The sequence below is a fragment of the Anastrepha ludens genome, chromosome 3 (assembly GCF_028408465.1).
Source record: "Anastrepha ludens isolate Willacy chromosome 3, idAnaLude1.1, whole genome shotgun sequence".
Classification (NCBI taxonomy): domain Eukaryota; kingdom Metazoa; phylum Arthropoda; class Insecta; order Diptera; family Tephritidae; genus Anastrepha; species Anastrepha ludens.
In genome coordinates this window covers 26652694-26679613 of record NC_071499.1, presented here as the reverse complement: position 1 = coordinate 26679613, position 26920 = coordinate 26652694, and the positions used below count along the sequence as shown (strand labels likewise).

General features: G+C 38.6%; 1 protein-coding gene across 2 annotated transcripts in view; it reads left to right on the top strand.

Moving 5' to 3' along the window:
- Window positions 1-830: 830 nt before the first annotated feature.
- Window positions 831-26920, top strand: part of LOC128857234 (runt-related transcription factor 3) — a 63493-nt gene continuing 37403 nt past the window's right edge. For both annotated transcript variants that reach the window (XM_054092884.1, XM_054092883.1), the window contains exon 1: window positions 831-1338. In XM_054092884.1, coding sequence (XP_053948859.1) covers window positions 831-1338 — 508 coding nt within the window. The remainder of the gene's footprint in view (window positions 1339-26920) is intronic.

Here is a 26920-nt window from a genome sequence, read left to right as displayed (position 1 = left end):
GAAAAATAGCCATGCGTTTATGCAATCACCTTCTTGTTTAAGTAAAATATTTTTCCTGCCAGCCCTTTCTTCAAATTGGAAAACATATAGTAGTCTGAGTGATCCGATGGACTCAAGTCTGGAGACTAACGGGGATGTGAAACGAGTTGGAACTTTACTTCCTATAATTTTGCAACCGCAACTGCTGAGGCGTGAGTTGGTGCATTGTCGTGTTGGAAATGGACTTTTTTGAAAATCATTTAACTTTTCGAATTCAAACGAATGTCAAGCATAAAAAGGTGGAACAATCTGGCTGAAGCTTGGTTCTTGTATTCTTCCGAAAGATGCTACTAACTAAACATAACCTCCATATGCGCCAGTAGTGGCATCTTTCTAACTTTGAAATAACCCTCATATGAGAACGGAAGCTGTAGCCAAATGGATTGGTGCTTGTCTACCATTCGGAAGTGCGTAAGTTCGAATCTCCGTGCAAGAAACATCAAAGAGGTAACAAAAGTTTTTTTTTAACAACGGGCGCCCCTCGTATTACCATAACTCAAATACGATCAGGCATCTCATATTTAACTAACTGAATTTTTGTTGGCTTTTTTCGACTACCATTTCTTGAATACGTTAATCCCTGCAATCTAATTTTTTTCGTTGCATTTTTTTCTTTTGCAGATATCGGCACCCATAGCCACATCTATAGTTGTTGCGAAATAACCTTTGGAGCCAACCGCCAGCCACTTTTGTAGCTCACTTTTTCGTTGTTGCTGTACTTTAAAGAAAAATTCGCAAAAATTGTCCGCCTTAAACAAGTCGCCCACGGCTACAACCACCACCACTACAAAATGCATCTCACCACAACGACCAATACCGTCGCCGCCAACAATGCGGGCGCGACCCAGAGCAGCAACAACAATGCAAACAACTCCAGTTCAAATAATAATGGCGGTAGTAATAATACTACAACAAATGGCAACAACAGCAACACCAATGAACAGAACACACCGCCAACAGCGGCTCAACTGCTGAATGAAGCCTACACGAAGATGACCTCAGATATATTGGCGGAACGGACATTAGGCGATTTTCTCACAGAACATCCAGGCGAGCTGATACGTACCAGCAGTCCGCTTTTCGTTTGCACAGTACTGCCGCCACATTGGCGTTCCAATAAGACTCTGCCGGTCGCCTTCAAAGTCGTCTCACTGGGCGATATAATGGACGGCACTATGGTGACGGTGCGCGCTGGCAATGACGAGAACTACTGCGCTGAACTGAGGAATTGCACGGCCGTTATGAAGAATCAGGTGGCAAAATTCAATGATCTAAGGTTCGTGGGACGCAGCGGCAGAGGTGAGTTGGAATTGAGGGGATGTTGTTAGCCAACATAGTCGACGGGGTATGTTGAAGTTAGAGAGAGTGAAAAAATTTACTTAGATAATTATCATTTTTCTTTGATGCGCTTTCCTTTGTAGGACCATTTCCAGTATAGTTTTCATGGTCTCAAAGCTGCCAAGCATGAAGGACTTCCTGCTTTCAAAACTCGTTTTTTATTGTAAACCACTAGGCGGAGATCAAGTACCTTGAACGAATAAGGATCATTTTGAGATAGTTTTGTGATTTAAGAAGATCCCGGCGTAAACCCGTGCCATGCTCCCGAGGAGTGTGGTGCTTCGGGAAATAATAGAATAGAGCAGCGCTTGCTTTGGCCACGATTTGATGTACGAAGAAGTAGGAAAAACCTGAGGCACTTAAAAATTAATACACTCAATTGACCGGGACATCCTTTTTACCATATGGACATCAGGTTCATAGCCGCGCGCGTAATATTTCCTGAAGGAGATGAGAAAGGGCGAATACCCCACACTTTTAAGAATGTATTTTAGCTTTATGGAAACCACTTTCTAAGTATACCCTAATGGCAATCACAAAATATCGATTGCAGCAGCAAATTGATAGTTTTAACGATTCCGTTCCGGTGTTATGAATAGGCAAGCTCTGGTATATGAAATTTCGACGCACGTGAGTACTTATTTCATTGCCAAGGAACTGAAGAGTAACCATAAAACCATTTGGAATCATTTTAAAAAGGCTGAACTAAAGGTGAAACTCGATGTAGAAAAGTAATCAAGTCGCATTTTCACGGATTGCTCCAGGACCGAGCACGTCTCCGGCTCTGGTGTCTATGTGGAATCCTAAAAGTAGATGGATAGGCAAATCTATATGTGTCTGAAGCGACAGCCAGCTGCGCCATGACCTTAGACAGCCCCCCAACAGCATCAGGGGTAGTCGAGTGCTGTAAATCCAGGCTGAATTATGTTGGTAGACATAATAGGCTGATGCTGGCATGGGCCCTGGGACACGTGGGTATCGTGGATAACGAGTCCTCTGACTCCTTAGCTAAGATGGGCTCTGAGGCCAACTTCTTTGGCCCGGAGCACGGTCTGCTACTCCCTTCTGCAGCCATCAAAGCCACGGTTAGTAAACGGGTTACTCTAACACACAAGCGAGCTTGGCAGGCTGACAGAGGTCGCAGATGAACTAAACTTATGTTACCTGTCATGTCCGACCGACTGTCGCAAATCCTTCTGTCAATAAGCAGAAGCGACTGTAGGCAGCTGGTTGGACTGAGGACGGGTCACTTTCTGTGGGCAAAGCACATGGAAAAGATAGGCATCTCAGACAGTGTACTCTGCCCAGCTTGTGAAGAAGGGGCGGACCACTTTCTGTGCGTCTGGCCCATCTTCGCTCGAATCGGGCTTGAGGTCTTTGGCACTGATATGTTAAGAAGCGACCACCTTGGCTCCTTGGCACCACAAGTTGTACTCAGATTTGTTCGGAGGTCGGGGATATACTTTTGAATTTGAAGCAGATGGTGAGTGGTAATGAAAAAACGTTTGACTGAAGAGAATATTGGGCACAAAATATATTTGTAAAATCGTAATGAATCGACCTAAATCATCTCCAAACCCCAGTTATCAGCCAGGATAGTTCTGCCTTATTTTTGTGGGACTGGACTTGAATTATGTGTTTTGAGCAGCTCCCGTCGGAGTACCAACTACTCAATTCGGATCCCTACTGTCAACAGCTAATCAAATTTAAACAGTTGATCAACCAGAAGCGGCCACAATTGGCAAATAGTAAGGGTGGTGTGCTCTATCGAGACAACGCCAGGTTGCACACAACGAGGCGTCTGAAATTCCAAAAGCTTGGATGAGAGACTTTATTGCAAGTCAAGCGACTATCACATTTTCAAGCGTTTATAAACTTAGTTAAAGTAAAAAAAACTGACAAAAAACTCGAATCAACTGCTCTTTATTCATATTAATTCCAGCCGTCAAAGAAAAAATGGAGCTATGATGATGCTTATTGGTTTCACGCTCAACTACGCCCCTTATGTAGTAGTCCAAGAGACTAAGGTCTAGGGCGTTAGGATGCCATAAGTTCGGTGCTATGTGGTCATGGAAATTATGTCGCCACCATATTGTCAGCGGAGTCTTGCTGAAAGATATATGGGCTGCCATCGCGTAACCTATTAATTCAGGGTTTCACTACCATCTCTAGAACTTTGATATTTGCAGCAGAATGTACTCGAAATACTTGGGTGTAGTGGCGAGACATTGTCATTGCCTTTGTTGCTCACAGCACCCAAAACCATAACAGTGGCTAAAAATTTCACCTGAATGGCAATAGAAACCTCTGTAGGGTTGGAACATAGCCATCTGTCATTCTGGTAATTTCAGCCTTTGGTTCTTGGTTAAACATTTTTTCCTCAAGATGTTTAATTATGTTGAGAAGGTATTTCGATCGGATAACTCGCTGTTCTCGTGTTTACTCCATCATAAACTGTTTTCTGCGCATAACGTAGGATCTATAGCGAAGACCTTCATGAACAACTCGACGCATAAGCCCCTCAGAAGCCTTAAGCTCCCTCTCAAGCGCCCTCATTTATTTTGAAGGGTCCTCGCTAACGACCTCTTGCACTTGGAAATCGGACGGTGTCACAACGTTCCCTTTTATTTTTTGAGTGTTGCAAGATTCTGCAGCGCCGCCTGTTGATTTCAATGCACGGCGAACCTTATGAACTAATGAACGGGCGCACTTAAGAAAATTTCAGATTTCCAAATCGGTGTGATTTGTACATAAAGCGACTATATTTGCATGTCTCTTCATTTCTTGAGTTAAGTTGTAGGCCTCCATGTCATATCTGAAAAAGAGAAATAATAGTTTTCAACTACCGTATACACCCTGTAAAATGTGTCAAATTATAGCCCGCGAAAAAACTATCGCATTTCACCATTTCAAGTATTTTTTTTGTATGCTCATTTTTATTTTATAAAAGAACTAGCAACCCGCCCAGCTTCGCACGGGTATAAAATATATACCCTATGTCACTCACTGAAAAAATGATTAAAATCGATCCAGTAGTTTTGGCTTATTCATTATTGCCCGTGACCCGCACGCGTTAAATTTGGAGTAAAACAATTCTCCTTTCTTTATAGCATGAAGATTTCCTGCTATCTTTGGGATATCTAAATTCATACCCTACATTTTTGCATATTAACTTTTTGCATTTTTACATATGTATTTATTTTATTTTTACAACAATTACTATATTACAGAATGTCTTTATATACAACGTTCATAGCCTTCTTGTCATTAGACAATACAAACATGTTTTCTCTAGAGGTTACTCTTGAAAGAGCGACATACAGTTGGCCATGTGAAAAACAGTCAACACTCAAATCTAAGCCTGCAACGTTGAAGGTTTGACCCTGAGATTTATTAATGGTCATTGCAAAAGATGTCTTTACCGGAAATTGTAAGCGTTTAAATTGGAGTGGTAGATCCGATGGTATCAGAGGGATTCGGGGAATCAATACATCTTCTCCGGTACCACATTCTGTGAGTATTGTGCACTCTATTATGAAAGTTGTCAGTGATTTTACCAGCAAACGCGTGCCATTGCAAAGTTTAGGTGGACTTAGGTTTCTTAATAAAATAACAGGACAACCTATTTTCAGCTCCATTTTGTGAGGAGGGAGTCCAGACGGTTTCAAAGAATTTAGAAATTCTGTAGGAAATTGAACAGCTTCTTCCAAATCGAGAACAGTATCGACCGAGTAGTATATTTTCGTCGGCGCATCAATCTTTGAAATAATCAAGTTATTTACTTTATCTACTTGTTCGTTAGTTGGTGACAGATTAGCTCTTTCTTTAAACCAAGATATTGTCTTACACCTTATGTTATCAATGTCTGGATAGACATTGTTGACTAACTCTTGGATGTTGTCTATCAAAACACAAAGGTTTTCTAGGTTAATCCTTCCCTCACTTTGTGTTAATTCTCCATTGCCAACTTTTAGCAGCATCTCTGGAAATAGCCTGTTCTCACGTGAAGATGACGAAATCCTCATATTAGTTTTAAGCTCTAATTTATTGACATACGACTAAAGGTGGGATCTTTTTAGCGAAGCATTTATTTCGTCAGCACAACTGGTAGGATTTGACGGAAATCTCCTGAGAACAGAATTGTACATCCTATCCAGTGCTTCCACAGACGTCTTGTTTGACATGGTAGCTTCGTCCCAGACTATTAATGAGCAGTCACGCATCAATTTTCCTGTATTGCTCTGTCTAGAAACACTACAGACGCTGTTATCATCATCGGTGGCGATTTTCAGCGGGTGCTTCATTGTAGAGTGTGTGGTTCGGCCTCTTTCCAAAAGACTCTTTCCAAAAGAGTAGCGGCAACGCCGGATGACGCAACAGCTAACGCAATTTTTCCGGTAGATCTCAATTACTAATTACTGATGTAATATCTTGAAATATATTGTTTTAATTATATGCTGTAAAGAGCCATATACATAGATCTATATGAAAACAACAATGTATTTAAGGTATTTAATTGGATAAGGATTAATGTTGTACCCATTTGTTGAAATCGCTTCGAAAATAAGCTATTAGTTGTCGTAAAAAGTAAATGACAAAAAATGTTATTGTATGGAATTGATAGCAAACTAAACGCGCTCCGAATCAATAAAAACTATTCAAAAACTGTATTTTAATTATATGCGATTTACTGATATAGAAGCTGAAAATAGCGTTGTAAAATTGTATGTACATATAATTACATGGAATTCAGTACATACATAGATACATATGTACATATGTCCGAAATGAAATAATGCGAGCGATTCGTAAATACATACATACATACGTCACCATACGATGTAATTCAACATTAATGAGGTGTGGTGAGATTATCGCTTAACGCCTGTTGCTTCATTCGGTTGACAGCGAACACACACACAAACAGCTTTTTTTGGAAAAAGAGCTGCTTTTGTTTAAACAATTTTGGTTAAATAACAAATAAATCAATTATTTTTTTGATGCAGAACGAAAGTAAATATTTCAAAGTTAAACTTCAAGAAAGTTTCATTTTAATTGGTTGATTCGTTTATGATTTATGGCCGTGAAAACAAAAAAATTATGTTTTTTTGCCACATTTTGACCGATTGCCACGCCCCCTTTATATATTTCTTCACATTATATAGATATAAACCTTCCTCTTCAATCAATCTATCTTTAAAAAAAAAACCGCATCAAAATCCGTTGCGTAGTTTTAAAGATTTAAGCGTATAAGGGGACATAGGGACAGAAAAAGCGACTTTGTTTTATAATATGTAGTGATAGCTTATAGTTAAGAGACGCCCAGATAAATCCATATTTCAAACTCTCTCTCAGCTTCACAGTCTGTGGTGGACCATATCTTCATCAACTATCCTCCTCCAATTCAGTCTCTCTCTTGCCTCATTTCTCCAATTACGAAAGTTTATCGCTTTAAAATCTGCATCGACGTCATCAAGCCATCTCTTTCTTGGTCGGTCTCTCTTTCTTCCTCCAATTGGGTGCAAAGTAAACAACCTTTTTGGATTCTTTCGTTAGGCATTCTTATGGTGTGGCCTATCCATCTAATCCGCTGCGCTTTAATAAAGCATATTACATTTTCGCCACCAATAAGGTTTTCAATTTCGTTGTTGTAACGGATGCGATACGTGCCGCTTTCAAACCGAATAGGACCGTAGACTTTTCTCATTATGGTTCTCTCAAATCGCAATAGCCGGTTTATAACTAGTATTAAGCGGTTTTGGTATGTCGTTCTCTTATTCAAATGGTAGCCTAACACAGCACTTTTTGCTATCTCATCTACTATTTCGTTACCCATAATACCTTTGTGACCAGTAGCCCAGTACATATGCAGCCTAGTGTTTGCGGCTGAATATATAACTGTCACAAAAAACTGGAAATGACTGGAACGAAACTATATATTTTTCTTAATGTAGGTATGCCAAAATAAACAAAAATCATTACTAAGTTCATGTGACATACACAGCGTTGACCAGTGTTATTGTAAAGAAAAATTAAAATAATTTTTTTTATAAAGTTTACGTGCTAATACATAATGTATGCATTCTTTTACATTTATATCTCTTATTATCCCTTCTCTTTTGGCGCATTTTTGGTGCTGCTGGACGTATGTGACCCCTTAAAGTTTGAATAAACATTTTTTTTCTCTCATTATTGCTGGCTGTAACGAATTTAGAATGTATTTTTTAATATTTAAATTTTTTTTTTTAATTTACTTATTTTCATTTTATATGCAATTAAAATAAAAAATATAAGAATTTAAAGAATTTCGCTATTTTGCCCACCAGTTTTTCAACAACTTTGACTAAGCATTTTTCTCAATTACACCCTCAATTAAGAGTTAATATTTGTTTGAATTCCAACACAATTGAGTGGATTGTTCTGGCGGCCGAACAATGGAACAATTGCGAAACACCCAAAAAGACAAAAAACCAAAACGAGAAATACAAAAAAAGACAGATCGCAAAACACTAACAAAATGCAAAAAAAAACAAAAAAAAAAATTAACACAACGAAAATTCTCAACAATCAAAATAGCCACATCAGCAAAAATTTCGTTCAGCAGCTGACAATGCCCGGCACACCACACCAGTCCCCTGGGTCCCAAACCTACTGCGCTACAATTAACGAGAAGTGCCAACATTTTGTAAACCAAAGTGAGCCTTTTAGTAGCAACATTTGCCACTTTTCTACATGCAATGAAAATTCACTTTTGTTGTACGACGCACACTCCAACACTATTGTTGTTGTTGCTGCCTTTATATTATCTTACAACACTTGGAATTTGATTGTTGTTGAGGCAACTTGAAGTGGCGAAATTGTTGGCAGTAAAAAGCTGTCAGCCGCCAAGAGCAGCGGTTTTTCGTCGTTTAAAAAGCAACCTCATTCACGAAAGGATCGCCGCATATCCTTTGGGGAGCTGATGCGCTGTCCGGTGTTCGGTGTTCGGTTATCGCTGAAGATGTGGAGAAGATGTGACGTTGCGTACACAATGGCTTTTCAAAAAACACTCAACACTTTTGCCAACAATACAGCAGCACCCGCCCTTACGTACTGACCTCCGCGGAGACTTTTTTACAACAAGCGAGTAATGCAATTTTGGTCAGAATGAGATACAAAAAAAAAGAAACAAAAAAGTGCTGCGCAACACAAAACACTTCACTTCGAGTGTCCACACTGTGCGAAATAGCAAAAAAAAAAACGGGAACAAAGTTAGAGTAAATTAAAAAAGTGCAAAACTTTCGTTTCGCTAAAGTGGAAATGAAAATGAAAAGGCTAAAGTTTTGCGTGAAAATGCCAGAAACAACAACAATAACTAAAAGTTTTCGCTAAAAAAGTTGCTGAAAATAATTTAGCCGATTGCCGTGGGAGTTCGCTGCAAGTTTTCATTCTATTCATTTCATGCACTGCAAAGCAACTCAGTGAAACTTTGTGCGCTTCAAAATATATTTTTTGTTTCATTTTTTTTCTATATTTCTTTTGTTTAAACGCCGAGCAGGCCGCTTACTCTCCTCAGCTGTCACTTGCTGGCCCTAATGGCAGCCAAATGAAACCACTTGTTAAGCAGGAAAAGTGTCAGCACGCGGTCAACTTCATTTGGATCCTTTTTACACATAAAATTTTGGTCTCGTATTTTTTGATCCACACAAAACATTTCTATTCAAGTGGCAATTAATTTACGTCGTTAATAGTTCAGTTTTTAGTAAAATTACATAGTTTTTTGTGCGTAATTTTTTGTGTGAAGTTTTTTTGTGAAGTGTAGGAGTTTGACATGGCCAGTTAAGAGTTTGCGTAGCGGCGCCTTGCTAAAGGGAATATTTGGAAAATTTTTTTATATAAGCAATAAAGGGTATTTCAAAAACGACGCCTAGATGTAGGGAGCTAGGTTAGATGGCAAGAGTACCACGGGTGCACTACAGGTAGCACTGGGGTGCCGCTTTGATACCATAATGCGAAAAAATTCAAAACGTAAACGAAGAAAACCATCTATATACAATCATCTAGAGCTGTTGAAGTAGTGGAGAAGAGAAATGGGATCTAAGCTTCTTCAGCTTCTGCCTCAGGTTATCTTCGAAAGGCACGCTAAGGAACCTCAAGCGCCTAGCCGCCAGATACGGTCATTTGCGAAGAAAGTGGTCAACAGTCTCTTTCTCTACCGGATCCCCACAGCTTCAGTACATCCTCACGGAAGCTTCTCCGGTGAACACCGCCATGAGTTCGGAAATTTAATGGTTGAGGATCCTCAACACTTTAAGCGTCCTGCTTCTATCGTACTAAGCCCAACGCATTTTTGAAATAGCACACGATAAGATAGAGCTCCATCTGTGTTGCACTTTTTTTAGAAAGTTTTAGAAAGAAATTGTGCAGTTCCTCTTTAAAAACAGTCAAGGGGACACCGATATCTGAAATCGGACCTGTCGACCCTTTCGTGGAAAGCTCAGCGGAGATTTCATTTCCCTCAATGTATCTATGCTCTAGAACCCAGATGTCGATGGGGAATAATTCCTAGTCGGTACCTTTTTTATATCAACTTTGAGCTTTATCAAGCTAACAGATGTACTTGAAACTTATTACGCAAAGGATCGATCTTTAATAGCAACAAATCGCAAAATTCGTGATTTTTTTGGTGGAAATAATCGTTCGAATGAGCCGACAATTCAAAGGTTGGCGAAACAATCTCAAGAAATTGGTTCTGTCGAGCATAGAAAAAAACACTACAGACCAAAAACTGGACGTTCTGTTGATTGCTGCACAATCTTCAACATCGATATCTCAACAACGGCATTCTCAACAATTAGGCATTCAAGAGATGACTGTTTGCCACAGAGTCATGATATGATGATTTTCGCACCCTTTATAGAGTACTTGGCTGCTGCTTGAAGTGATACGGCTTTTTACGCTTCAGTTTTTCCTTCCACCCATTCCGATCGGTGAGAGCTGAAGCTTCACTGCTAACATGTTTAGAGAGAGCCTCTTCATGTGCGATATGGCATATTTTTGGATTACTGCAGCAACTGGCTCAATAACAAGATCGCATTCGAGGCCGCGACTGCGTACGACCAAGGCGCGTTAACAGCACATCTCAAGACTTTGTTTTGAAATTATTGCATTCGCAAAGTACTGGTAGTGCTTGAGAAACTCCAAAGTTGGATTTTATACGTCCACATTGGTTTGAATATCTGGTACTGTAGCAGTTCTTTATTTTATGTGGATAAGGCAGAGCGCTTGCCCATAAACCAGCTCATGTTTCGGTATCTCGGCATTTTATTTCCAACTCTTCTTTTTTTTAACATCTGCATTCAATTTGAGTTTAGTATCTAAAGTCATACCCAGATATTTAGCAGTCTTTTGATGTGGGATTTGTTCTGCGTTTATGTACAAAGGCAGGCATCTGATTTTGTTGCAGGCAAAGTCGATATATACCGATTTTGCTTCATTTAATTTGATGCGCCATCTTGTTGTCCATTCAGAGATGTTGTTGAGGTGACATTGCAGTTTTTCAATTGACTCAGACTGAGTTTAACCAACCGACTGCGGTGCATTTCAGATTGATCCGTTAGTCGCAATTAAAATGTAAGTAAAGCACAGGCCCCACTTCACTACCCTGTGGAGTGTCAGCTTTAATTTCTTTGAGTACGAAGTATATATCGCTGTATTTGATTCGAAAAGAGCGATCTGATAAATATGATTGTACTAGGTTGTGATATTGTGTCAGTAGTAATGCGTTAATCTGATAGAGAAGACCACCGCGGCATACTTTATCGAAGGCATTGTGCATGCCAAGAAAGGAGTTTTCAATAACTCGAGTTAATCTGTGGACTTGGTCGATAGTTGAAAGCTTTGCGCGAAAACGAAATTGGTGCGTAAAAATTAAATTTCTCTGTGGAATTGGTGATTGAGACGCTTGGTAAGTAATTTTTGCATTAAGGGGGTATTCTAGTCTAGAGGCCCGAACTTCGAGCGTTTTTGACGGCGAATAAAAAAAAGCTATTGATATTTTTACTATCCATTTTTTTATCATTTATTTATTTATATATTAAGAGCACACAAAATGAATTAAAAAAATTAAAAAAAAATGTCATGGAATTATGCGTCCTTGGAGTGGAAGGGGAAAGCAAAAGGCAGTGTTCTCGTCATCACGATTTCTACCTTTGTCGTCATCTGAAAAAAGAACGATGACAAATTCTTAATTAATATGAATGTCATTATCGTATGACGCAGAAAAAAAGGGTGGCTACTCAAAAAATGAGCTCGATTTTTCCCTAATTTTTAAGCTTTCTCGAATTGCTTACACATATTAAAAAATTTAAATTTCCAGTTTTTCGTGCTTCATGCGATAGAGATATATTTAAAGAGTATTCATGATAAACTACAAATCGGTTGATTAGAGCTTGAGATATCGTGCCGACCGTATCGAAAGAAGTAGTTTCGGGAAAAACACGTTTGAAGTTCGCCGTCCGCTCAAACCAGTCTAGCTGTCGCGTCACTAAAATAGTTGTAACTTCGAAAATAATTCGAATTTTTAAAAATCCTTTTAGGGAGATATTTTCGAATACTTAACCTATCGAATTTTGAAAAAAAAAATCGATATTTTTAAGTTTCTAGACACGGGGGTATCCCTTAATTAGAAATCATGGGCAATGTTACATGGAGTGATGGTTTTCCTGGCTTGCTAAACAGCTATTTTCTAGCAGGATGTATTTTAATTTGAAAATGGCATTCATAATTTTTGTTATCCTTGATATAATCTATTAAGGGAGTTGCTTTAGGTTTTCGCTGGGGAGTAGATCGAAGTCAGGAGAATTTTTAATTTAAGCTTTTAATTGCTTCACTTACTTTAACAACCGTTGTTAGAGGAACTTAAGGAAAGTCCAAATTGGGCTGTACTTTGTGTGTCATACGAGTACAGTTTAAAAATGTAGTGATGACGCTCATTTCACACTGTCAATTTTGAAAGAAGATTTGTCTAGTAAAACATTGCCGCTACTGAGTGAAGAAAATTCTCAATTTTTTTCAGAAAAAGCATTGCATTCAATAAAATCATTGTATTAATGTACGGTTTGGTATAGTTTGTGCGCTGGTAGAATAATTGGCCTAGTTTTTCTCGAAGATGAAAATGAAAAAGCTGTTCTGTCAACGAACTTTGCTACAGACAACTCATTTTTGTGGCCCGCATTTGTCTGTTCCAGACATAGTTGGCATTTTTTCCAACAGTATGGAGCCGCAAGTCACACAAGACGATAAAACATTACATTATTGAAACCGAACTTTCCCGGTCGATTAATTTCACGCAATAGACTGATCATGCGGTCTAACAACTTTAAGGCAATTTTTGAGGAGTTTTTTGAAAAGTAAATAAACCAATAACGATTCCAGGGCTGAAACAGATTATCCAGATGGAAATCGCTGAACTTAATGCGATAATGTGTGAGCGAGTCCTAGAAAAATGTAATTATCTTATGACACCCCGTATGCTAGCACAACTCAGTAGGCATCACAATTGATGAAAGAATACAAACGGTCAATAGAGCATACTTCTCCCTATCAAAATTGTGCATATCATAGGTACTTAATGAACCGTGCAAAATTGCGATGCATAAATCTGTGGTCCGACTAGTTTTGTGCTACGGAACAGAGCCTTGGCCATTAAGTGAAAAGAACAAAGCCGAACTTAAAATATGGAAAAGAACAATTTTAAGCAAAACTTTCGAAGCAGTCAAAGGCAACGGCGGATATCGCGTAAAATGGAGCCAACTAATAAAAAGAGAGAATATGGTGCGCTTCATCAAATTCCTAAAAATCAAGTGGCCAGGTCATGTGACGAGAATGGACCCAGCGAGAGCTCAACGCAAAATAAAGGTAGACCAAAAACAAAATGAATTGACGACCTGGAGGATGACATAAGGAAACTCAAAGTAAAGAACTTAACAGAATCAACCAAAGATCGGGTCAAATGGAGACATTTTTTTCAGCACGTCAAAGTTGACACAGAGCTGCAGCGCGAAATGATGATGATGATGATGACAGCCTGTAGACGTGCTCGTGTTTAACATTTAAATGATGTTTTTCCCCCCATTTTTCACGTATAATTGTTGAGAGTCTTTTTTTTGAATAAAAACAGTGAAACCTGAAAGAATTTAAATTTTTACACTTTTTATTTTAAAACAACATCGAAGCGCGTATTTTGAAAGACCATTTAGTGTTGGGTATCCAAATGGAAAATTTATGTTAGCTCGAAATTTTCAAGCTATTTTATTAACCCTGCTACTACGTTAGGGTCTTTTGATGACCCAAATTGCATATAACATCACCGTATTTCTAACTGGTGGAATATATTTGAGAGTTCTTACTACTCAGTGCATCAATTGTGGAAATATACTGAATTCAAGTAGTTTTATCACCATTTTAAGCTTAGAAAATTTTTTATTGCAAGTGCTTACGCATATCATGTTCGGGTCATTTTATGACCCCTATCATATTTGTAAAACGAATAGTAAATATATAATGTAAAAAGTTATAACTGTAAACGCATTCCAGCATTCACAACAGAGAGGTGTTCCAGACGATGACTCTGCAACAGGGTCAATAATTTTTGGTCAATAATTTTTGTATTCAATAACAACGAAACCAAATACTCTCAGTTCTGTGCTAAATATTGTAGTGATCAGTTGCTATTGTAAATCTAAGTTTATAGACGATAGATTTTGATAAAACATGGAATCTAGGCGTACTGTAAGTATATAAAATCTACATTTTTTTTCTAAATTCATACAAGTATTTATACGGTAAAATTCGTTGTTGTATTTACTTGGCCATAATGTCAGCGTGGACAAATGACTGAGCATGACATTGGTGCATTCTTGAGTGTCCTTGAAGACGATGCAAGTGATGATAATTTTGTACTTGAGGAAGACGAATGTTTATCTTCAGAACAATCCATTTCCAGTGGCACAGAAGCCTTCATTTCATGGACCGTAACTAATAGCACAGAAGTTTTTGATAAAGATCGGATGATAAAGTGGACAACAATACCTTCTTTGCAATGTCTAAGTCGTGCAGCAAGTAAAAATATTCTTCACGGAAAACCTGGAGTGACTCCTTATGTTATTCATCGTATTTCAAAAATTCGTGATACTTTTGATGTATGCCTTACAGAAGCTATGAAAAGGGATATAATTCACTACAGCAATTTGCAAGGAAGTGCTGTTTTCGAACATTTTCAAGCTATAGATGCTACTGAGTTCGATGCTTACCTGGGACTTCTTATACTTATTGGTATTTATTTACAATACATTTTTCCTATTATAATTGTATAACGGACATATTATTCGTTTAGGAGTCTACCGGTCATACGGTGAAAGTCTTAACTCCCTGTGGGACGAGTTTCATGGACGTCCGTTTTTGAAAGCAATCATGTCTTTGGAGCGATTTAGCAATATTTGTCGTGTACTAGCATTTGACGATAGGCAAAGAAGAAGATCAGAACAAAGAGGAGATAAACTTGCTCCTATTCGCACATTAAAAATATTTTTGAACTGTACAAATTTGAATTTTCTCAATAAAAAAATGTGGGGTCAAAATAAGACCCGAACATAACATGTGTATTTTTTTTTCTAACATAGTAGCAGGGTTAACCACGAGCCAGAAACTTTTTCTTGAACATATGAAGCTTTCCGCGCCACACATTTTTTCTTTCTTCCTTTTAGCATACGAATTTCTACTAGAAAAAATGTAGCGCATTTTTAAGTGATTTATAAGGTCAAAAAAATCAATTTTTTTGTTTCGTTTTAAGCGATTCCTAATATATTTCAGAATATTCACACAAAGTTACAGAGCCTAATTCTCAATATTTCCGTAGATACAAAGCCAAAGGTAGGCGAGCGTTAGGTAGTTACGCTGTGACCGGACAGCTATAGTACAAACTTTATCTTCTTTTCTCGACTTTTCATTTTTATGATTGCTTTGAATTGGCGTACATGAATGAAAAACAACTAATGAACCTTTTGAAATGAATCATAGCTTGTTCCCTTCAGTATTAAATTCTCTTCTATTTGAACTAACAAAATAGATAAAAAAAAAATGTTTCAAGATTTTTATATCAAGTTGAAGTGAATTTTTTTTTTATAGAAAGGCATTTTTTTCTTTAAAACCTCCAAAAAGTTGAAATTTTGTAATTTCTCATTTGAATATTTTGCTTTAGGTAATAATTACGAGCTGTATTTTGTACGCCAGTTGGAAACTCCAGCGTTGCAGCGGTCTACTAATTTCTATGTTAAACATTTTTTTCAACTTATTTTAACCAGTACACAAATTTTTTATACTTTTTAAATGTTCATTAAAAGATAGAAAAAACTTTGCAGTGCTAAATTATTTTTTTCCTTAAAAAAAAAAATCGCAAAGAGATGCAATTTTTAGACCTCATAAACCAGGCTCCCCCCTTAAAGCTATCTAATGCTTTCAAATTGCTGGATTTCATCATCAAAATTAGTTAGAGGAAAAAGGAATTCATCATTTTCTCGGTAGGTGGCAGAGGTGATGATCGATATCTCGTAAAGTGTCGATCAAACAATTCAAAGTTTGCGCTTGTTGTGAAGGTGACTTTCCCACTAAAAAATTATTTTGCTGTTTTTTGCTTGTTCCATTCAGTTGTGAGTTACAGGGTGTTAATTGGAAGCCAACAAAGAGAAAATTCGGTACATTTTGAAGTTTTTCTTTAATAAAGGCGAAAATGCAAGCTGGGGCGCTGAAATTGTGAATGGTTTTGATGGTGCCGATTCTGTAACAGAAAACTACGTGCAATTTTGGTTTCGCCGATTCCATTCAGGTATTTTTGATGTTAAAGATGCACCTCGCAAAGGCAGGCTGTCGTAGAAAATGTCGATAAAATTACAGAAATACTGGAAGTTGACCGGCAGGTTGGCAGTCGTAGCATCGCCCAGGAGCTAAAAATCAACCATAAAACAGGTTTAAGCCACTTGCCTTTTACCCAATCGCAAAAGCGAACAAGTCGACTTACAATACTAAAATAATAAAAAAAAACAAAAAATAAAAAAAAACACTGCTGTTGGTGGTCTATCATTTCAGCTGTATAACGTTGTTTTGTGGTTTTTACATTTTGCTACCATAAAAAAATGTAAGCTCCTATATAAGAAAGCAGTATGATTACGCCTGCATGCCAACCAACATAAGATTCTCATACCAGGTTGCAAATTTCTCAATAACTATTTTACTCGTGGCACTTCCTCCAATTTTTCGCATTTCCCACAACTCTTTCGAAGAGCTCCCTATTCATTTAACCGTTTCGCCTATACCACTCGTATTATCTCCACCTATTTGGCACATTCCCTTTGCAATTCACATTCATGGCGATGCACTCAATCAGCATTGGCTTTTATGGCTTCGCACAAAAGTTCGATTGCTTCCAAACGAAAATCCTACCAATTTGAATGGAGAAACTACTGGAATAGCTGTATTTTCAATAGCAAATAGCAAATAACAAAAACAATCACAACAAAAGCGAGAATTCGAATGCGAAAAAATGAAAACAACAACAAAAGGCAACGAATCAACATGCAACCGTTTGTGGTTGCACCGCAAAAACCAAAGCCTCAATACAGGCCACATTACTCGTCAGCACAAACCCGGACAAGGCGTTCCGTCATACATCGCGCTGCCACCGGCCACCGGCCATGCGAGAGTCATTGGGCTCCACAACAACAGTCAGGTTGCCGCTGCTGCCACTCACCATTCATTCACACAACGCGCATTTAATTATAAAGGCTCAGGTTCAACGCCTGTCAATATGAGGCAATAAGGGCTCTACAGAGTGTGCCCCAGCGTACCTCAGTGCCATTGTCCGTCCGCACTCATGGTGTCCACATCCGCATCCGTGCACACGTTGTGGCGTTCAATGTGACACCGCTATGCTAACTCTTGTTGCACTCCTATTAACGTCAGCGCCAATAACCGCTACTCTCCCACCCGCCTACCCGCCACCCAGCCGTGCAACGTTCACCAACGAAATACTTTCGAAGAGTTCGCTTTTCGCTTTGGTCGTAAATTTGGTGGCGAGTTTGGCTGGTTTTTCGTTGGCGTTTTTTCCAATGCTCGCGCGTTACGGCTGTTGGACGGGTGTCTGTTTTGTTGAGCTGTGCTCTATTTGAGCCACAGCTGCGTGTAAATAAAGTGATGTTTGCGCTGATTTACCAGGCTTGTCAAAATGGGTGTGTGTATGTGTGGGTGTGTGTGTGGGTGTTGATAGGCTTCCCTCACATTGTTGTTTATTTGTGTTGCGCGCATTTATTTGTGCTATTGGCGTTGGTATATTTTTGGTATTGCATAGTTTTTGGCGCATTCGCTTTATTTTGACAATGCGGGAATGTGCGCCTGACCACTACGCCTCCTCTTTTCGCATCTTCGCTCAGCTCGTATTCAATGACTCGAGTCTTTCACGTATGGAAAATACAAAAGTTCAACAATTATCAAAATTGGGCCGCAGAAAATTTTTCAGCATCACGCCAAATCGCCGAATCTATGTAGTCGAATGGCATGGCAGTAGGTGTAACAGGCGAGCGGCAGCTGCAATTTGCCACATTCACAAAGCCAAATACTCACTAACAGCGCCGTATTGTATACAATGCTTTTGCTACGCTCTTGACTATTCACTGATATGCTTTTGTTTGCGCGCCTGCGTGTGTGTGTGTGTGTGTGCGCGCTTGTGTAGCTTCGGTCTGTTGGAATGCCGCCACGTTCTTTCGGTGGCTCCTTGTTGTTTTGGCCACATTTTTTTGATTTAGAAAATTTTGTTTGTTGGATTTTGGGTGCTGCTAAAATTTCTGCATCGTCAAAACAAACTGAATTCACAGAATTTTGTGGGCAGGCGCGCATGGGTGGGGCGCGGTAGAATTTTGCTGAGTTGAGAATTGTTGATTGGCAGTTCACTTCCTGTATTCGTGGGCATTCCATGCACTTTGTTTTGTGTTAATTGAATACTTTTGTCGATGTACGAGTTGAATTGAGTTAAACTGAATTGAAGGGATTAAATTTCCGAAATGCAACTCTTTTTCGATTGAATACAAAGCGGTTGGGAAAGGTTTCGAGTATTCGAGTGGGTTTGCGATAAAAATTAGCTTTAAGCATCGGAAAGAAAATGCTGATATTTGGTCGAGTCGATTTTCATGCCCCAAATTTCTAAATTAACGAGTGTTTTTTTAACGTATAAAACATTTGGTAGTTTTACTCTACCTTCTATGTGCATTAGCTAGAACCAGAATAAAATGCTTAGGAGCTTTACAATATGAGAAGTATGAATACCTCTCGGGGATAGATCTTCAAAGTTTACTTAGATTCGCAAAAGTCGCAGACGTATTACAAGATGTCTACTACAAAGAAGAAACGTAAGGGTCAAGCTCCATCTGGTAACACTGAGGATCAATAGCTCTATGTGATGGCTTTTAGCCAGCCAGGTCAACATAACCTAACCTTTACTCTTCCTATGTCAGGACTGACAATCGAACAACATTAAAAAAACGTATAATTAGTTGACCAAATTCCCGTTCTGTGCACGCAACTTGCAGGCCACAAAATTGTACACTTTAGCTCCGATAAGATTACAAGAATAATTGAATTATGATCGCGCCTTCTATTATGGATATGTATGTAGGTATATACGAGGGGTCTAAAAAATTTCGGTAGCTCGATGGCACTTTTTATTTGTTTTAAAAATTTTTGAAATGCCACTAATGGTAATTGTAATAGTGTGACAATACTTCCTTTAAAATATCAGGTAAATAAGTGTGAATTGAGACGAGAAAACGTAAAATAAGTGAGGCAATAGAAGTAGAAATTCCGCCACCGTCGCAGCAGAAAATTCTTCACTAAATACTTTACGGCTTTCGACGTCAACTCAAACCTGTGGAAATTTTCAATGAGTTCCAAACTGCATGCACAACCGACACTCCATCTCTTAAGACTATTTTCAGGTGGTACCAAAGATTCCATACTGCATATTTTTTTATGGAGAACGAGTCTTGAGAGGGACAGCTGAAATCGTAGACCGGCGAGACAAATGTTAAACGAAAAAATTGATGTAGGCCCACGAATGATACAGAAACTGTCGAAGGTAACTTTCAAGATTTTGGGGTTGTAACACTCGGTATTGGTGTGTCGTCGACTTTTGCATTAAGTTGCAGTTTGACCTCCTTTGTCCAGGTGGTGAAAAGAGTCGCTGTGGACTTCGTGGGGGAAAGTTTTAGGTTCCTCATAGTAAAGAAGCGAGAAAGGCAGATGAGGTAGTCGTTAACTTTCGCGCACAGGCCAGCAATGTCATTGCCCTGCTTCAATATGATCGTAATAGGTGACGAGGCTTGGTTTTTAATATCAGCCTCAAATTTACGGATATGATTTCGCCGAAGAGCTTTACTCAAATGATTAAACATTTCTTTATCACTCTACCTTTTGCAGTTTTTTCGTATACCATGGAATCATATACCGCTTCTTACTTAGACGTGGTACAATTGTAGCAGAAAGTGAGTCTCAATGAAGAGCCGAAACTTCGTTATTGGCAATGTGGAAATTACAGCGTTCAAGGGGTTACATACGTCCAGAATTTTCAAAAAATCGACTTTTTTACAGATTATTATTTTTAATAGTTTTAGGCGTATTTTTGTGGAAGTCGATTGTAAAAATTTCCCATGGGTACAAAGGTATGATAGAAAATGTAACTGCTTTTTCTCGAAATTACTTTTTCCGGCACGGTCGGCTTGATAACTCATACGGTTTTTAATATTTTTTATGCGTTTTTTTTTTTTGTAAATATTTGAAATTGTTTTCTCTATAGATTTGATGTTTGATATTTTTATTAAAAAATTGTATAAACATAATTAAAGTGTGAATTTTACACTTTTTTAAAAATCCCGTACATTGCAAAATTTTTCGAAATTCCGAAAATGCAGGTCGACAGACTATAACTACAACTTAATTTAACAAGAACTTTTTTACTTATCCACCAACATTTCAAAGAGAAATGATGCAGTTTTTCTTTCAGCACATTTTTGGATTTGGACGTATGTAACCCTTTAAAACAAAAGCAGACACCTAATAATTAACCCGAAGATTTTTGAAACTTTAAAATTCATACCAAATAGTAAGACATAAAGATGATTATTAGAACTAGACATATGGGAGAGACATTCACGGATTGAGAAGTTGATGTTATCATTTTTAAAGAGGAGGACAAGAATTCTATAATTACAGATACATGGTGTAATAGTTCAAATTATTTGAAATAGTTTTAAAATACGCACCAATTCCTTAAATCATAAAAAAAATGGTTCAATTTCTACAAACTGCAAACGTAACTATGGGCAACGTTTATCCATGGAATAATCTATACCCGGGAACCACAAGGGGCTATGTACATGAAATAATAAATAATATTCCACAGAACCAAAATGCGTACGGCCACATTTTAGCGATCAATTAGCATCAAAATTGCTCATAAAGATACTTTACAGGATTTTATTTAGCTGTTGTCGCATTGTTGTTGCGTGTTTAGCAAACACAATTAACTGCTCAAAACTATTTTTTTACACTTCACCACTTTGAAAAAATGAGGTCTTACCACGTCTGCCGCGAATCACGTGAAAGTAGCAAATTCGCACAACATTAAATCAACTAATAGCAGATAATATTTTTTTATGGGGAAACGAGTAGGCCATAAAAAACTAAACAAAAAATAAAATCCACAATAATTCGCAACCAGTAACTGCTAACACATAATTTTTTACGATAACTTGCAAAAGTCACGAAATTTCTATGTACCAGTAGCACTAATCCATGGTGTTATTACTCATAAAAGGGGGCGGGAGAGGGGCAAGACGGTGTGAAAAAAGTAACTACCTTAACTCACAGGTCTATCTACATATATGTACGTACGAGTAGTCCTAGAATTAGCGTGTGGTAAAATTTATAAGTCTTTTTACGCTTCTGAAGTAAAGGCAAGACAATCGTTTTATAGATTCAGATATTAATATGGAATTTTTGTAGTAAATATGTGTCCTATAATGTGGTATTTTTATTTTTTATATGCCATCGACTTTTGTTACATACAAAGTGAGCAACACTATTGAAGGTCCTTTGCAAGTTTTGGCATTTATTTTCTATTAATTTAATGTTAGTTAGTTTTTAATTAGGACAATTTTTGTAATAAAAAAAAATTCAGCAAATTTTCATCACAACTTCCAACTTTTTAATAGGTTAGGTTATGGTGGTAGTCGGTCTGCACGACCGACTCACTTAGACCTTACAGGTCCGTTGTGATACCACTGCACGGGAACCCCATTTTTCTTCCTTCCTAGAACCATTTTGTGGCTCTTATGAAACGTAGAATTGATCCCAACCCCACGCCAGACAGCTCCCCCGTCAGTTTTCAGTATATTTCTGAACTGACTAACTTGGAGAGACCTAGTGTCGATTGTCTGACTCACCTCTAGCGTTAGTGTCGATGCTCCCCCACAGGATGTTGTGAGCAATTGCGTCGCAGGAGACAACCAAGTCTTTGTTTTTCCGGGCTGCCTCTTGCACCAGCGTACGAACTTCATCCAGCGGGGCATCTCTATCGTGGGCCATATAGGCGGAGGCTAGCCAAAAACCGTTTTTCCCGAGCTCGATGCTTGCCGCTACCACGTCGCCGCTACTAAGCTTTGGAAGCTAGAAAATGTTTATATTACTTTTTGTAAGGATGCGGCTATGAGTCTTACCTGTGTGTTGTGCGGCAATCAGTTTAAAGTCCTTCACTCCGAGACCGCAGGTTTTATTGCCGTATATCCACGGCTCTTGGATGAGGGCCATGTCAAGTCCACCGGCAGCCAAGCGGACGGAAAGGTGCGCGGACGCAAGTTTAGAATGGTGAAGATTAATTTGGATCAGCTTCATGGGAATCTGTCCGTTTGATCTCCACAATCGTGACCTCGACGTCCTCCTCCGAGATCTCCCCACCATCAGTGTCTGCGAGGAGATTCTCTTCGTTAAAAAGAGGTCCCACACCTGTCAGCCTCCCCGAATCGGTTGAGCATTGGCTGCTGGCCAACTCTTGGCTGGCCTTGTCACTCTCATCACTTGAGTCCAAAGCTGGCTCGTCGCTATGATAGATTCGAATGGTTGCGTCAACAAACCCGAACCTCACGACGTTGTTTTTCTGCGCCAGTGGGGAGAGCGATTCTCCATTGAGGATGAGCATCACCTGTCGCCTACCTTTTACTGGCTCTTCTATTCCACCTACCTTCCAATTATGAGTTGGCAGGCCTCTATTGCAAGATTTGAACATCGCCTTGGCTTGAATTCAGACTCGAGCTCGACGCCTGTTAGGAATTTCATCCTTACTAACCGCTTCGAGTTTGGCTCCCGGCCAAACCTCTCCTACCTTACTTACGGCCAATCTGTAGAGCGTGGCTGTTATAGTGTCTTCGCAGTTTAGCTCTACCCTGATACCAGCCTGCGTCATGACAAAGGGGAGGAGGTCCGAGGTCTTCCACTAGGAGCTGCAGGTACACTTCGGTGATAACCTCATCAATCCACCTCCATTTTTCCTTAGGAATGACTCCTTCCTCTTCTCCCTTGTTGATGATGGCCAGTATCTCACCGCCGCCCTTTACAACCTCACTAAAGGTTGGATGTTTGTGGCCGCCTACCTTTTGTCCTTTGGCGACCCTTTCTATTGTCTGCTCTGCAGACCGTTGGAGTCTTTTAGGAGTAGCACTCACCCGTTTTCCCAAGTCGAATATTACTCCCTTTGCCCACTCTAGCGATTCAGCCCGGTCTTCGGTTAGCTGTTCTATTGCTGCCTCTCCAAGTCTAAATAACACCCTTTTGGCCGTCTTCTTGTCTTAGTAGTTCTGCTTGGAGGGGCGGAGATGGTTAGCCGGTCCCCCCCCCCCCCGTCCTACGCTTGTAAACTGCCTAGAGGTACTAGTACCTTCTATGGCAACCTGCCGGTTAAAACTAAAAGCAGGTGCCGACCCCCGCCCTCTATAAGAGGTTGAGGGGAGATGGGGGAGATAAGCTAAATTGTGTTAGGTTACAACAAATTAAGTTTAGTTTATTTAAGTTAAGTTATATAAATCTAGAACCTAGACTAAGAGCCGAATCAGATGAACGTAGAGATTAAAGAAATTTCATAAAAAATGTCATGCAAATCGTAGACGATTGGTTCCCTTCCAACCGAACGAAACACATAATTTGGATTATTATAATAATTTTGAACTAATATTTCCACAAGTGAGCTCTTTTCTAGCGCCAGTTAAAGCTTATTTAAAAAAATGGGCAAACTTCGTTGACGTCCATTTATAAGCACCAATACATAGAGCTTCTTCTTGAGACCAGCCCTATGTAAATAATTTTAAACAATATTCTGACTTTTCTTCAATTCTTGGACAACGACTTTGTATGTATTTATTTTTTTATTAAATGAAGAATAAAATAGAAACATTGCCCCAGTTTAAGGCGAGCATAGCTGTCAGTGCCCTCAGCTCATTTATGTGTAAGCGCTCATATGCCGATCCGATTTCACTATTTCCATGATTTGGCATTCTCTCGTAAGTGAGAGAGGATTTCTTATCTTCTACGTGGATATTACTACAATGGAATTGGAACCTCCACTTTGCTGTCACATGGGATGCTGTTTCGGGTTCATTCAGAGCTTACTTTTTCTTCTCTCTTCGGTTGCAGGGACACTAAAAATTTAATAACTTGTCTCTTCTTCTTCTTACCTCAGTTTCGAAACTCTTTAACACACTGTAAAGAATGGCTCGATGCTACGCACATATATAATACATCGTGAGATATGGCACGACCATGATAATTAGCGGCAAAAGCTCAGAACTTTTTACTTCCCTAATAAAGTATGTGAAAGCATCGAAAAAACAATGCATTCCATTTCCACCCAACAGTGCGCAACATTGAATCTGTGAGTTAGCCAAATATAAAAAAAAATAAAACAAATATTGCTTGCTTACCTCACCTCCATAAATATTACTCCATGCCATTAAACAAATGTTGGAGACTAATATTTGCTAGGAAAAGAAATTTTTATTTTGCTTGTTTGCACAAAAGCCAAAATGCCTTGACGTGCTAAAGGACAATTTGTAATATTAAATGTCTATATAAAAGGCAATTATTGCTTACACAAATTTTTTCTAAGGTATTTTTATGATTTCCCAGAAGCAAATAATGTGAAAATGACATCATGAAATGCATACATAAATATGATGGTAAAAAATAAAGGAAAATAAAACTGCGAGAACCAATTTCTTGGTAAACAAATGCGTCCCGCACTTACGGTGTGTCACTTGCAGAGTTGGTAAAAGCTGTTGAATATTTGTAGATATATCCAAATGTATGTACATATGCATAAGAACATATATTTAAGTATTTACATATACATTTATATTTACATACACATAGGTATATACGCCACGCATATATTTACAGGTATGTACTTTATTTATTTGCTTTTGCTGTTTGCACTGACGTTAGCCCACAAACAGTTAAATCAAAGCTTCGACAAACGCACACACACGCCTGCCACATACTCGTATTTTCCCTATTTCACTGACATTTATCAGCCCAGCAAATGCTAAGTACTTTTGTAGGCCTTGCTTGATTTCACCACTGGCGCACATGGCGTATACGTAATCTGTGTGAGAGCTCACTAACATTCAATACGACGAGTACTCCCACATACACGCATAAACGCTCAAGCAAATGTGTGAGAGCTGTCATAATCGCTGGCATTTGATTTATTTGCATTGATTGTTGCTGGAAATCACGACATTTTAACTTTACTCCTCCACCCTGCACATGCATACATACGAGCGTGCATACATATATAGGTGGATGGGCTTGCAAAATTGAGGCGTGCATAAATCGCCTCTAATCTGACTCATTGCGCCACCTTGCACCATCCTTCACTGACATAACTTTGACTGACTGAGTAAGATTTCGCAGGAATGTACTGAAAGATTTGCACACAATTAAATGGTTCCTAAATCATTGACAAATATTTAACTGTTGTCATATTTTTCAGAGAAATAATTTCAATAGCTTCAAGTGCTTTTATTGCTCGTTGTGGGTTCCGCAATCCTTTTAAGTTTCTGCTCAAGTGTTGTGCGGTGGATACTGTTAACTGTTAGCTGCTGACTGCTGACTGCAATAGCTGTTGTTGCTTTAGTTGGGAGGGCAAAATGCCATAGCAATTATTATTAATATTTACCTTGTGTGGACATTTATTTACTTTGTTTGGTGTTTTTGTGTGTTGCCAATAAATTGTCATCGGCTCTGCCACAAAGTGAATACTGTTTGAGGTTAATTTGATGGCCAAGTACTTACGAAAGCACTTCTTTGCACATATTTATTTACATATGCGCATGCGTATGTGTTAGTTAGTGGCTGTACTTAAATAGCAGCTTATGAATAAAATTTCCATTGTTTTTTCTTTTTGTAAAACGAATTGCTGAGGTAATATATTAAAATTTGTTGCTTGAGAAAAGGAGCGCAAAAGTTAAAAAAAGAAAGGTCATAAAAATTAATCTGTAAATAAAAAAATGTCAAAGAAATTCTCTATGATCGGAAGTTCCTTGTCCCGAAATTATGCTCACGCATGCAATGCTTTCTTCTCTTTTAAATTTCTTTCCTATTTAAGAGGTTGTTCATATGGAATTCATGCCGGGGCAGATTACACTGATGGACAAATAATTAATGATTTTTTTGTACTCAAAAAATTTGCTCAACGATGCAAGGTACTGCGAAGTTCCAGTGGGTATTGGGGTCCGGCAGGACTGCGTTTCGCCCCCTCTACTATGGGTTGTCAAACAGAGTTGTTATTTTGATATTCAAAGAAAAATGCTTTTTTCATATAGATGATCGGATGTTTATTTCAATATAAAGAGGAAGGTGTGCCATTAATAGTGGAAAATAACATCAGGCAAATGACCACCACGACTACGCTTACAGGACAATATCCTTTTCATGAAATTTTCCATAACCGAATTGCAAAGTGGCTGCCCTATGCCGTAGATAGCCTCACGAATTCCACCTTTGAGCTCTTGAATCGGCCCTGGGCTGTTGGCGTAGACCTTTTCTTTCACGTGGCACCAACGAAAAAAAGTCACAAGGTGTTAAGTCACAAGATCTCGGTGGCCAATTGTGATCACCTCTTCAAGAGATAACACTGTCCGGAAAATGTTCCCGCAAAAGATCAATGGTTTAGTTGCTTGTGCGACAAGTAGTGCCGTCTTGTTGAAAATAAACGTTGTCCAGATCAATACCATCTGATTCCGGAAATCAAAAATCTTTAATAATCTCTCGATAGCTCAATTCTATTCAAAATAACACCTGCTATTGGAAAACTTTTTATTATTCATTTCCAATATTTTTAAATTTTTTTTTTTAATTCTCCAAATTGCTTATTTGCCTTATTCGAGGTAGCCTTTTTTACTTAAATTACTGC